Source organism: Cololabis saira, chromosome 11 (assembly GCF_033807715.1).
Source record: "Cololabis saira isolate AMF1-May2022 chromosome 11, fColSai1.1, whole genome shotgun sequence".
NCBI lineage: Eukaryota > Metazoa > Chordata > Actinopteri > Beloniformes > Belonidae > Cololabis > Cololabis saira.
The window spans coordinates 27,487,720-27,501,884 of record NC_084597.1 but is presented as its reverse complement, the minus strand read 5'-3'; the positions used below and the strand labels follow the sequence as shown (position 1 = coordinate 27,501,884).

Sequence of the window (14,165 nt, the reverse complement as noted above, 5' to 3'; positions counted from 1 at the left end):
TCCAGTAGTAGAAAGTGCAGTGTGGACAGAAGTTATCCCTCAATACTCTTGTGTGTTGTGTAATATTTTAACCTTCCTCGTGAGATCTGCATTACTGTTTAATGCTAATTGCAGCATTGTAACTATGTGGAGCCTGTGGCACATTTCACAATGCTGCATGCAACATCCAAACTGAAACTTTCACCTTGCTTGTTTTATTATATCTATAAAAGAGGAGGGATTTTCATCTGTTACACCTGTTTCCATCACGTAGGAAAGAATTAATTAAGCAACCACATAAAAATACATTTGCTTTATTTGAGTCATCATTGTATAGATGGAGCACATAACGTTGCAAGCTTTGAAATCATGACTGTACAATATTAGTCTATATGGATGAATCCTCAGTTAATACCTAAAAAATATCATATATAACTTTCCAAATATTACATAATATGTGGAGTATTTTAAAATTCTGTACTGTACACTGAGACAAGCATGATAAATACAATTCAATAAGGGAAGTACAATTACTTTATCACATATTTGCCAATGTTTGCAGACATCACTACATTAAAATAAGCATCTCTAGTTCAAGTTGAAAAATATGTTTCTTTTTATATATATTTACATGAAGTGAGGCAGTATGTACACGTTCTCTCACAAAGCTAAGTTGTTGCTTGGTGCTGTCTCCAGCAGCTCTGTGCCCCAGGGGGTTGTTGGAGCAGCCTGATGCCTCCGCGGTTAGCTCTGCTGTCTCGCAGCGCCACAGTCCTGGGTTTGGGTCTTCACCTGTCAGTGTCTGTAGTTTGCGTGTTCTTTATGGTTTTCCCCTCACATGACACAAGTGATTATTATCAATTCTGCTGATCCCCAGAAAATGTGCAGCTCACCTCGGGTTCAGTGCGGACGTTAATTTTCATGGGGGTTATTATTAAATATTTCAACTTATTTTCTCAAGCCGGTCTAGTGAACTCACTGGGCCCGCTGTTTTTAAATTCATCTTTAAGTTCACAAATATAGACAAAGCACAATAGATCAATAATTTAACATGATGGTAACCTGATTTGGTCAGTTTTATCTGGAACCACTTGACATTCTGGATAAAACCGTTATTTCAGAAGACCTTTGTAATACTACAATCGTAAAATATATCCTTAGCTGTTTCCTCTCACACATGCTCTCACACATACAGTATATACAATATAAAGGCATTACAAATTAACATCTATAAACTTCTGATAGTAAATTAAAATTTCTACAACGCTGCATTGATATTCATAATCAACTGCATTACTAACTTGTGTATTTAAGACACCTATAATTCCCTGCTCTGAAGGTAAACAAACTCTCATTTGTAAATGGTGAGTGACTGGAAGAAGTGAACATTAAAATACTTTTTTACAGATTTTTTAAATACTAAACCTTTGGGAAAAGACTAATGGGCAATATTCCAACCTAGCAGTCTGCTCAGTTATTACATTGACTCATAATACATATTGTACAGGGGTATTTACTACTTATACCACGGTCTGTGTGAATACTCGATTCTGATTGGCTGGCAGGTGTAGGTTATAAGTGCTAACCTACACCTAGAAAACAAGTTCGGTCAAATTGCCTGATAACTTTAATATCATTGCTCTGGATCAACTGCCAGGTAGTAACCACGGCAACGGAGATACAGAGAAGAAGAGCCGGCTACCGCAGGGCGGCGACATGAGTGATTTTGTAATTTCTTTTAATTTATTTGGTGAATTTAACCATTTTGATGACTGGGATGCAGAAGAGGAGAGAAAGGAAAAATGAAAAGAAACCGGAGAAACGGCACACGGAGGTGACATAGCCTCCGGAGCACAGCTGTCAGCCATCTCTGATGCCGGGCTGGAAACTCGCCAGATCATGTCGGTGACTGGTCATCGCTGTGAGAGCAGCCTGCAGGTTTACTGGGCTCCATCAGTACAGGAGAGACGAAAATGGAGCAACATTTTATCATCTCCCAATGCTCTGGCAAGCAGTGCCGAGGATCGTGAGCCACAAACTTTAAACCAACAAGCGGCTGCAGAAGAGAGATTAAATAGTCCATTTAGCCGCTCCGCTGTGGCTTGTTATAAAACTAATCGTTTAAACTGAAAACACACTAAAGCATGAATAACTGATTTAATATTTATGTTTTTTGGTAAGTGACCGTGGTATAAGCGGAATAATGCCCTTCGAGGTGTACACTATCATAAACATATGGATTCAAAACGGTTCACGCCCCCGCGTCGTCCATATATTTATGATAATGTACACCTCGTCGGGCATTATCCTTTACATAAAGTATATACAGTTTATGTCATATTCTTGCTGGGTTGAATAACGCTTTATGAAACAAAAATGGAAAGAATGTATATAAAAAGTTGTGGTAATTGTACATTAAATGAAATGTGACAACAAGCACATCCACACAATACACACATCCAGCATAACTAACTTTAGCTCTCTAGAAAGGGAGCTCTTGAAAATAAGAGACACCCGGAATACAAAAATAATCTTGAATATTGATTCTATGTATATGTCAATTTCTAGCGAGAGATTAGCTTCTTCTGTTGTTTTATCAATCTTGTAGCTAATATAACCTATGTTACTCATATTTTAGCTCAATTATTCAATGTTTCTTAAAGATGAAACTCGGCTCTCGTGATGAACATCTCTCATGTTTCAGGTATTTCTTTTTTGATTGGAACCATTTTTTTGCATGCATCCATGTTTCTGACCTTCTGACATTTCTTTTTTCTTGGCAGTGAGAATTTCTTGGCTGTGGTTCTCAGATTATTCTGAAGCCAGTCCGTCATGAGGGCCTACTTACACTCTGGTAAACAGGTCTTTGATCTTTTAGCACACGGAGCAGGTCTTGGAGCCTCCGCCACTTGAGCCTCCTGCAGCAGCTACAAGAAATAAAAAAGAAAAAAATACGGTAAAATATATGCTTCATTGCATATGTGAAGGGTCAGAGCAGAAGTCTTAATGTTCCGTTTTTGTGTTGAGGCTAATTGCAGGAATGCAGTTCCATCAAAGTTTGCATCAATCCTAGTTCATATGGCAATGCAATGATCATTACCCCTGCAAACATATTTCTGATCATTTTGGCCAACTATCAGTCTTTGTCGGATCTGAAAGGACGTTTTCCTCCAAAAGCCTTTTTCTGTGTTGCCAGCTGTAAACTTGTTGCAGTTGCAGTTGAGGTACAAGGTATTGATTTTGGAGCAGTCTTTACTCTCTTGAGTTGTTTAGAAATTAGTCAACAAAGTTTTTTAGACTTTACTTTTTCTCACATTTGCACTGCACATGGAAATGTTTTTACCCAGTCCAACAAGTGCTGTCAATCAAACACTTTAAATGTAAGCTACAAGGTGCAGTCAGTCCTGATACCTAACAGGAAGTGATTTCTCTACTCGCTCACTTGGGTGTGGATGGGGGTGGAGCTTCACACTCAAACTTTACAGTTTTATTGAGTATCCTATCTGTTTCTAGGACTTTGCTCTTCTGGATAGAGATTGCTGATGTTGTTCCCAGAATCTCTTCGAGCCATTCTTCCAGTTTTGGGGTCACAGCCCCAAGTGCTCCAATTGCCACTGCTGACACTTTTGCCTACGCTGTTCAAATCTTTTTTACTTTCTCTCTCTTTCTTTATTTTTTTACTTCTTGAATTTCTTCTTTTTGATGTTGCTGTTACTTGAGATTGCTACATGTTTGTGGACCACCACAATGTCTGGTTGGGTTGCCAACACCAGTTTTTCAGTCTGGATTTGGAATTCTCTTTGAATCTTTGCTAAGCATTCATTCACCACCACCTTAGGATGCATTTCCATTTTCCTTTTCACATTTCTCTTGCGGTTTCTGTGTATGGCATACCTACATGCACATACACTTTGGTGTTATGTCCTGGATTGTCTTGGGGGTATCTTTGCACAGCCTACTCCAAGGATCTTGTGTGGTGTTGTAAGAGCATGGCCTCTATTGTTTGTATTCAGGGTGCTTGTGGTGCTGATAATTAGCCACTGGTAGGAATTCTTGAAATCAGTCACTCCATCTGTTTGATAGTACAGTTGACAGTACATGCCATGCAGGAACTTCTCCTTTCATGATGGTTATTCCTCCTCCCCTTCTTCCTCATCTGATTTCTGCTGCCTGAGAAACTTAGTTTGTCATTGGGAGCCTTCTTCTGAAAGTGTTTCCAGATCTCTGTTGTTTCGTCCTCAAAGGTGGCTTTGACTCACTTGTTCCAAGCCTCCCTCCTATTACTCAGTATACAATCTCAGAGTGATGAGCTTAGAGTAAACCCTTGCAGGCAGAGCCGCCTGGGAGATTTGCGAGGCCCTGTGCGAAATGGCTGGGGGGGCCCTCGCGAAATTTTTGGGGTTTTTCGGGTCGGATCGGGTGTCTATATGCGCAATTTTAACTCTCCAATTAGCAAAATACTGGATACCTTCCCCTGCCTCATCATCATCTGGCTTGCCTCGACGCGGGACCCCACGGCTGCTTGACACCCGGTCGGATCGGTGATTTTTGTAACAAATTTATCAAACGTGCCTTTCAGAGAGGCATTAAACTCTTCCATTTTCTTTAGTTTTTTTTCTTTTTTCATCCCCTGATCGAAATTTCCTGAATCTGTCTCGTTCTCTCGACATTGTGTTTGTTCCAACTCCACCCGTCTGGATCAGAGCACCTTGTGTCTGCGCTTGGTCTGATCAGTTGTATTGAACAACAGACACGCGCATCATTGCACAAATATTTATTGATATGCACAGACTAGTACACATTTAGGTCTGTAATGGAACGTGACTGTTGATATTTATAAGGGAAAAAAAAAAAAAAAATTGAAAAAAAAAAAAAAAAAAACAGCCCATAGCGCGAGGTCCCTTGGGGCGCGAGGCCCTGTGCAGTCGCACGGTTCGCACACCCCTTGCGGCGGCCCTGCTTGCAGGTATTGTGAGGAGGTCTATTGGATCGACACAAATTGCTTCCATCTCCATGCCGGCAGGGTATATAATTACTTTACAGGGCATATGTGTGGACTTGGTTCTTCCCATTTAACTTTCTTAATTTTTTTTGATACTTAGTCATGACTGTCTTTGTAGTAGCCTCTTTATACTTGCCATTTGCTTTTGGGATCCCAAGATATTTTTTACCTGTTCTGAACATATTCTGTGTTGCCTAATGGTAGTTAGAACCCTAACTTTAGGTAAAGAATGACATTTCTTGTTGAAAAGCTTACCCTTGGCCCCTCCGGCTGCAGCTTCTTTAGCAGCCTTCTCATCCTCTATGACTTTGAGTGTAGCCTCATACTCCTCTTTTTTAGCATTCCACTCCTTCCTGTTGTTAAGGATGCCATCCAGCATAGGCTGAATTTGTGGGTGGAAACGCGAAAACTCCTGAGAAAGAAAGGGAGTATAGGGAGTGTCATAACTGATAATGCTGCAGGGAAAATACAAGATAATACATTTCTTCCTGACTATTAGTCAAATTCTGTCTATTTTGCAGAAAAATTGAAGTTGGTAAACTCACAGTAAAGACTGAAAAGAAACACTAAACATTACCTTGTAGACAAACGTGCAGACAAAGTCAATGAAACCGCATTGCAGCTTTGGAAGCTCTGCTGCCTTGTTACGATCCATCATGGGCTGTTGGAAAGACAGGATTACATATTTGCTTAGCAGTATGTGAATATGTGATGCAGGTGACAAGTGGCATATGTCTGCAGACAAGTTTCACGCAGAAAAACCATTCACGCCAACAACTTGTAGACTCACAATTGGGTTTTGCTCCAGTACTGTCCTCTCCAGATCACCCTGTTCCCAAAACTCTGCTGCTACAGACAGAGCAACCTGAAAGACGCACGCAACTGTCTCTTAAACAATTCAAACATGATGATGTTGTAAAACAAGCTGAGAGCTAAATTACACTCATTAATGTTATGCTTCTCACCTTGCTTTGGACTTCCCAGGGCTTTGTGATGGCAGACAAGTCACATGCAGTCATCATCATAGCCCTGAAACGTCAAAACATTTCCAGTTTCAGAGAAATGTGGGGGATCAAAACATGCAGCGTGTGCCTGTTGTACTTACATGAGAATCTCTTTCCTAGTTGTTTCCAGAGACATAAAGTCCACCCATTTCTTTTCATCTTCATATGTATGTGAAAGATCCACAATCTTCTGAAACATGGTTCTCTTCCTGGGGTAGGTAAAATGTGGAAAAAAACATTTCAAGATTATTTATACCGCTGGAGCTGGCTGGAAACAGAAAAAAGGGACTGTACTGACTTGAAGTAAAGAGCCAGGTCAGTGGCGATGATGGCGATGTCTGTGAGATGGATCACGTGATCTATCTGCCGCCTGTGAAGGTTCTGGTAGATATTCAGTGACTGCAAATGAGATGAGAGAGAGATGGGCATCACCGTATTTAGTGACTGTTAAATCACTCACACATGTAATCATGCCCTCTTCTTCACCTCATCAGCCAGGAGGAACTTTCCAAATTCTAGATGGTGTCGCTCCAAGATGGAGGAGCCGTGCAACTTGGCCAGAGGGTTGCCAGATCTGTTGGAGTAAATGAAGAGAACTCACATATCAGACATCCGTTTTAGTACCATCAGTAAAAAGTATTTTAAAACTCGGTTAAAAAAAAGAATCATCTTTGGGAATGCATTATTATCTATTTATCTATTATCTAAGTATAACTACATATATTAGCAGGTTTTCAAGTTCTTAAAGTGTAGATTTTCCCTTAAACAATACTGATATAAAGACTTTTCCTCATTTTTCTATCATACTCTTTGTTTAAAACAAAATCAACCATTTAGACCATTATACCATTTATCAACTCCTTGAGGTAACTTATTATGTTATGATAAGTTTGCTGTTTCCTTACAGCTACTCATTGACACAGTATATCAAAAATCATTTCATTTAAAGACAATAAAAAGTGATGTTTGTAAAAATCTAACAGTAACCGGTGTACACTTCGAAAAGTGCCAGATTTTCTATACCGTATAAATATATTCCAAAAGTTAGTTACCCCGAGTTCCCAAAGCACTTACTTGACCTGGTATAAGTTGTTTGTCCCTCTGTGATCAATATCATGCAGGAATCCTGCAGTTATCATAGCCATTACCTCCAGATCAGTGTAGTATCGTTTCAGATGCCCTGTCTGAGCACAAAAACAAAACACACACACACACACACACACACACACACACACACACACACACACGCACACGCACACGCACACACACACACACACACACACACTCAAGAGTTGGTCAAATGCTACAAGGTCTAAAATCCTGGGACTTTCTATTAGTTTTAGGCGTTTTGCATAAAAGTAAAGCACACAATCTTTTTTAAATTCTTTTGTAAATGGAGGTGAAGGCAAAGCACAAGCTGATACCGTTAATAGTGTAAACATGGTCTGTCCCACGTTGAAGCCATGCCGCCAGTTGTGGTACGTGATTTTCCTGTAGCCTTTACTGACCGAGTACATGAAGCGAACCAGCACCTGACAGGACAGGGTACACAATCCATTTCTGGTTGCAGACAATTTGAAGATGAAATGTTAGATTGTGTACATACAATATGTGTGTGTGTAAACATTACCTCTTGAGGGACCTGGAACTTCTTGACCACTCCTACTTCGTAGTACATCTGGATCCCACACCTCACCAGGTCCATCTCTGTGCAGTTAGAATCCGCAAAGCGAAATTCGTAGATCTCAAATTTCTTGATTAGTGGAGGAAGGTCCTTTTTCTATGAAAGCGAAGAGTTGCATAATGTAAAAGAAATGTGTGAGTAACTCAGATTTCCTTTTTCTTTTTCTTATAAGACACTCATGTGCTTGGAGTCATCAGTTTTACCAAAATATCGTAGAGCTCCTCTTCTTCACACTCTGCAGGTTCAAGGTTATAGAGTTCTCGTGTGTTCTGGAAGAGAAGAAAACGCCAAAGGATTTTACATTTGGGACAAAAAAGGGAGCACATATCACAAGTAGCTGTGAGATAAGAAAACGGGAAATACTGCGCTATGCCCAGGTGGGTGATGGATTGTTTCCCCTGCGTTTTGGTTAAATTATTTAACTCATGTTTACAAGATGATCCCAACTGAAGTCAGAAGGACACCCCGTTTTTGGTGTTGAACGGTGAATCACTAAAACCAGACTGACCAGAACATTCTGAATCTCATCATTCCGACATTTGACGTGGTAGAGCACCATGTCCTGAGCAATATCTTTCCGCTGCTCCAGCTTGTACATCTTGTCGTAAGTGTCCGTGTTCAGAGCTGACCATCCAAGGAATTGAGTCAACGCCTGAGAAATAGACAAGCCAGGATGTAGTACTTTTATTTATCAGGATGTAATTTATGCATATAATTTGAATCTACAGGATCTATGTATTTCTAGATTCAAAATTTCTGACATATAAGTATATTGTGAGTATATGAACTATGCGTAAGAAAGCATGTACATGCCTTGTAATTGACTGTTGCATACAATAATTTAATTTTACCTCCATGAGATTTTCGTCATGATCATCAAAAGGCTTCCCATCTTTTCTGTTGTAAAAAGTCGCCACACCCACTATCTCTTCTTTCTTGTTGACAATTGGGAGCGAAAGCACATTTTTTATGGTCCAGCCACTGGCATCCAGCGGCTCTGTCTGCAACGAAAAGAAAAAAAAAACAAACATAATCCATCTCGTAACTGTTTTGATGCTCTTTGTTGCGCAGCTTCCTGAGCACCTGGGAGGTGCATCTCTCACCTGAAACTTAAAGGTCTCATCAGCAGCTGTGTTCATGATGTTACATATCTGAGAAGGAGAAAATGAACAGGCTGATCAGTTTCAGGAATGTATGACACCAGTATCCAGCAGTTTGTTGCAATGCAATAAAAAGATACTTACAAAACCGCTCTCTGCAACGTAGGTGGGCAGGCCGCTCACCAAGGCCCAGTGATCTGGAGCTGGGGTGCTGTGTGGTTTATGAATCAAGAGGCCAGTCATCAGAAATGATCCCAGACTGTATCCAATCTGTTATTGAGCAACTCACCATCTACTGTAACGGCTATAACTATACACTCACTGGCCACTTTCTTAGATATAGCTGCTGTACCTGATAAAGTGGCCTGCGTTATATAAGTTACTTAAATCATCAACATGTAGTTGATGCTCATGATGAGCAAAATGATCAGAATTCCTGATCATTAGTCAATAAATCACACTAAATAAAATATGGAAGCCAAAATATGACATGGGTTTTGCTTACGGTATGACTTTGATGTCTTCTTTTCCATGTAGGATGTAATCAATCACTTTGTAAAAAATTACCTCCTAAAAGAAGAAGAAAATGCAAATTAGCGAGTGAGAGAAAAAAATAGCAAAAGAAGTTTGGTTGCAGGATGTACAAAAGCAGAGAGGTTCTACTAATCGGATGAGAAATGTAGAAGAAAGAATCTCACCCTGCCATCAGGGGTCAAAGGGCCAGAGTAAGGTGGCTGCTCTCCCATCAACACAGGCCAGATGTCAAAGAACTCCTGGAGGGACACGAGTGTAAGTTTGTAGCTGGATGGTTTTCTTTTAAATGTGCAAAGATAAAATGTGGGCGGACACGCAAAGACAATCTTACCTTTTCCTTTGTCATGTCTAGTAAACCAACCGAGTAGCGGTCACAGTTGAGGTAGGCTCGGACTGTGTACAAGGCTTTGTGAAACTGTCGCTCGATGTCTGTCAGCTCTTCAAACACCTTGTTGGCAGACCACAGCAGCAGCTGGGAGACACGGCACACGGCAGAGTCATCATGAGGCACATTCAGCAAATAGAGTTAATAAGTACCATGTATTTCTATTCATATGGAATTTGTAAAAGAAAAAAAAGGAATATTTTGATGAAAGCCTGTGCAGCCCTGTACCTGTCCTTTACGTGTCTCGCAGTTGTGTAGGTAACTCAGGTGGAAGATCTTCAAGTTCAGATTGGCAATTTTCAGATACTTTAAGAAGAGCTGAATGGGAAAACGAGGGAAATAAACATTACCAATTATGAACCTGCTTTTGGTCCAGGGTGGTTCATTGCAGACTAAGTTTCTCCCTCACTTGTATTGACATCAGGGATTAATGACCTGATGCTCACTGGACTTCCTATTGGACTTGAAGCACAGGAGACTTCCTGACTAGTGATACACCTTTCTTTTAGTATTTTTAATTTTCATCACAACATATGTGCTGTCCAAAGAGCTTCACAGTCTACAGATTAATGTTTTAAACTTTGAGTGCGATGAAGCTGCTGATGTGATAAATAAATTGGAAGTCAAACTTTCACTTTGTGGCCTCAGGTTTTTGTTTTTTGTTCATTCATTTTATTTTTTTGTTTTTGTGATTTGTGCATTGTGGCTTGTGTGCTCCGGACTCACATCTTCATCCTCAGCAGTGAAATGTGGCCCTGTGGTCTTATTCACAGCCATGATCACTCCCACCATGTCTTTGCCATTGAGGATGGGCGTAGCCAGGATGCTCTTGGTCTCGTACTCTTGGAGTTCATCGACGAATGTACTGAAGTGCTCGTTCTGAAAAAGCAGAAAACATTTTATTTGTGTGCTAGAATATGCATCTGTACATTTAAATAATACGTATTGTTGTTTTTGTTTTGTTTTTTGTTTTTTTAAGATGTTCAACCTAAAACCTCCCTCTTCCTCCATTAATATTTTCGCTATTTTTTATATCTTCATTGACTTTTTAAGTATTAGGGCTATGTGCAAGGCAAGACGCACTTTATATTCCTAAAATGGGTACTCCCAGTACCATAAAACTGTCATTGCTGGTATTTAATCAATGTAATATGTACTGAGTATTGTGCATTTAAAATAGCACTTTATATTTACTGTGCAATCGGGCAATCTGCAATATAATTACGCACCTAACACTTTAACACTTCAGCACTCTGCACTTTAATCAGCCCTTTGATACCTAATTTTACCATTTAATATTACTGAAATCCGTATGGTCCCCTGACCCTTGGCCTGTATGTTTCATGATCCACTATACTTTTCACTGTTTTTGCTTTTCTTTTCCTTTTCTGACCTATTGTGTTTTTAAGGACACGCTTTCTCTCTTGTAATTGCTCCTCCTGCTTACTGGCCATGGAAGCTAACTGTTCTACTTGTTGTTACTGTTGTTTTATATTGATTTTATTATTTTATGTTGTTGACATTAACCTGCCGAAGGGACTAAAGATGAAAATTAGCCGTTGGCTATAATCTTGCATATTTACATGTATATGTTCATTAATATGTATTGTCCCTGTTATAAATAAAATAAACTCTCTCTCTAAAAAATCTAAATTTAGATTGAACACATCTGTTTTATGTTCCTGCTGACTGCTGACTAAATGGCAGAGGCCTCTAATCCACATCTAGAGGCTGATGGAATCTGAAAATAACTGGATTATGTCTGAGGGGGATTTACACCCTCACTTGGTCAAGTGTACACTAGCTGTGGGCGATTAGCTCTTATATTATATTATATTAGATATTGCAGTGACGCAAGAAAGTGGGCAGATTCATCAGCGTTTGTTAATGAACTGTTCCTACAAACTTCGCACACAATCATCATTTTGATTTGGTTTGAAAAGTGTAAGTGTAGATGCTAACATTCTATAAACTGTGGTTTTCTAACATCCAGCCAATTATATTTTAGATCACATGGATTTTATTTTCACATCTATAGCCTATGGCAAGTTTTATGTTGCAGACAGGAGAGAGTTGAAAAGCGCCCTGACTTTACTTATCATATCCAGTCACCGTATATAACGTACAAATAACGATAATTAGGGAGATAAATGATTAAGTCCTGATTAAAACGACAGTATTGGGTTTATAGGGGAACGCTTGAGTTTCATCTGGTGGTTATATCAGGAGTAACACATTGGTAAACTAGTGTATCTCTAACAGTGTTGGATATCTGTAACTCCGTTCAGAGAAGGCTTTGTAATCTTAAACTCAGGGGAACATCTCTGTTGGGCATCACTCACACCCCCAGCCTCCTCCCCCATTTACCTCTTTGACATCTTTCACATTAACAGTCTTCTTGGTCAGGGCCACGTTGCCGACTATTCCCAAGTCCAGCGGGTATACGATCTCAGAGTCCGGCTGAACCACGCAGTCATCCAACTGAGACTCCGTGTTGACGTTGAAGAGCCTTGTGGCAAGTTCTCCGATGCCGTTCCGCTGCCGGTACATGAACAGGCTGCAGCGGTCAGCGTGGATGAGCGCGCTGAGTCTCTTCAGGATCTTGAAGACCACTTTTTCCATGTTGACGCTCTCTTGCATGTCCGTGATTAGGTCATACATTAGAGTGCTTTCTTCAACCTTTAAAAAAAAAGAGAAAAAAATTATTGCTTTTAAGAATTCCACAAGATTTGAATAACGTATCAACTGATTAAGAGCTCATCAGTTAACTATTAACCAACCAGGTTATAATAATTTATGTAATTGAAATATTTAGATTACCTGGCTGAGTTCCTGAAGCTGGCTGAAGTCTATTTGTGTCTCTGGGAGTCCTGATATCTTGGATATTGAAGGAGGGCTCATCTTCTTGGCAAAATACTTTTGAGCAAATGCCGGGTTCCCTTTAAGGAACTTTTCCACGTCTTCTTTCTGCGAACCCATGGTTCTAGGTTTCTCCTCTTCTCCAAAACTCCCTTGTCTTGTCTCTCTTCAGCTCAGCTGGGTCCACTGCTGCTCTGATGGAGCTGCCTCCAGCTGTCCCAGCTACAAACCCAATAAACTAAAACAACAGTTGCAGTAACTGTTACTTTTAGCCACCTTATAACCTAAAGAAAGAAACACATCTTAACCTGGTGTTGCACAGACAGGGGGGAATAGAGCTGGACACATTCAAATGCCAGCAAAAAAATAAATAAAAAAATAACAACTAAATAATCCCACTCTGCTAGTAGGATAAGCGAACTGCAAGAGGGAGAGCCCTGAGGAGGAGGCAGAGGGCTGAATCCCAACAATCCCTCTGTCATCAGCAGATAGTGCTGAAGGTTAGCAGGGATCGGCCTATGCTAAACTCATCAGCTGATCATCTAGTGATGAATATATGGGCCAAAGCGTCCAGCCTTCACTGTGCATCAGTGCAATCAGTGGCTCAAGAGCACATCTTAAAATCTCATAACAAACAGTTAAACATGTTTGAACAGAGTAAGAAAATAAAGATTAATGCGTTAGGATGATGGGAATATTTCACGCAAGCAGTGAAAAAATTCATACGAACCTGTTTTTCTTTTGATTTGACTGACATTTTTAATAACGTGCTTTTATATGATAAGTTGTTGTAGAAATTACATTTGATGGGGGGAAATTTTTTTGGAAAATCTTGCAGATATGGAATTGCATTTTCTCATAACTTTACAATTCCAATGATAATATAGTGAGAGAACATATGAAGCTATATGAAAGTAAAAATAATTTTCCAAAAAAAAGGATTATTTTTCTCTAAGCAATGACTGTGATAAATGGGCACTTACTCTGGCTGCTGTACAGAATGAAATTATTGGGTGACAATTTATGTTGGAAATGTAAAAAGGGAACTGGAACTTTTCTCCACCGTATGTGGGGAAGTAACTGGCTCAGATCAGACATCTCTACTAACCCAGAGCCCTTTAGTTTACTGGGCGATGAATCTCAGTTACCCAATATCTAAGTGTTACGTTTCTGTAATTTCTGTGGGTACAATAACAACTTGTTGGATCATTTTAAGACACTGGAAGGCATCAGAAACTCCACAGCTGAAAGAATGGGTCTGTACAATGATTGGAACTGCATCAGGTTTTGGGGCTACATAAAAGGTGGATAATGAGGCCAGCTGGTAATTTGGTTTTATCTGTTTGTTTTCTTTGTTTGTTTTTCTCCCAAGTGGGATCCTGTAGCACTGTATGCCCATGCAACATGTCTGAATGATGTGTTAATAATCATATGATGAAGAAGCATATTAAGTTTGCCATGTACCAAGCCTGAGAAAGTTTAATAAATATTCAAATTTAAAAATTGCTTTACCCGGCATAAAAATGTAATAAATAAATAAAAGAGCAATATGACAGTAAATAGGTTAGAGAACTTTAAAGTGTCTTAGGCTCGTATGAAATGTCAGTCTTAACTAAAC

The 14,165-nt window shown here is 39.7% G+C and overlaps 1 protein-coding gene across 1 annotated transcript; it reads right to left on the bottom strand.

The window, feature by feature from the left end:
- Positions 1-277: 277 nt before the first annotated feature.
- LOC133455303 (rod cGMP-specific 3',5'-cyclic phosphodiesterase subunit beta-like) lies at positions 278-13,046 on the bottom strand. The gene is made up of 23 exons (XM_061734266.1): positions 12,509-13,046; positions 12,056-12,367; positions 10,415-10,567; positions 9,917-10,006; positions 9,635-9,775; positions 9,468-9,542; positions 9,275-9,339; positions 8,914-8,980; positions 8,773-8,820; positions 8,521-8,670; positions 8,178-8,321; positions 7,873-7,938; positions 7,616-7,765; positions 7,410-7,517; positions 7,060-7,169; positions 6,472-6,559; positions 6,284-6,384; positions 6,087-6,194; positions 5,947-6,010; positions 5,772-5,846; positions 5,559-5,642; positions 5,237-5,393; positions 278-2,906 (listed from the first exon to the last, which is right to left on the bottom strand). The coding sequence occupies exons 1-23, from the start codon at positions 12,665-12,667 to the stop codon at positions 2,854-2,856; spliced, it is 2,568 nt and encodes an 855-aa protein (XP_061590250.1). The 5' UTR covers positions 12,668-13,046; the 3' UTR covers positions 278-2,853.
- Positions 13,047-14,165: the final 1,119 nt, after the last annotated feature.

What these genes read in the sequence shown, in the direction of transcription:
- LOC133455303 (XM_061734266.1), bottom strand. Translation starts at nt 12,667, where the DNA reads ATGGGTTCGCAGAAAGAAGACGTGGAAAAGTTCCTTAAAGGGAACCCG. An exon ending in GAAGACATCAAAGTCATACC is followed by an intron (nt 8,981 to 9,274) that starts GTAAGCAAAACC and finishes TAAACCACACAG; the next exon opens with CACCCCAGCTCCAGATCACT. An exon ending in CCATGTTTACACTATTAACG is followed by an intron (nt 7,170 to 7,409) that starts GTATCAGCTTGT and finishes TTTTGTGCTCAG; the next exon opens with ACAGGGCATCTGAAACGATA.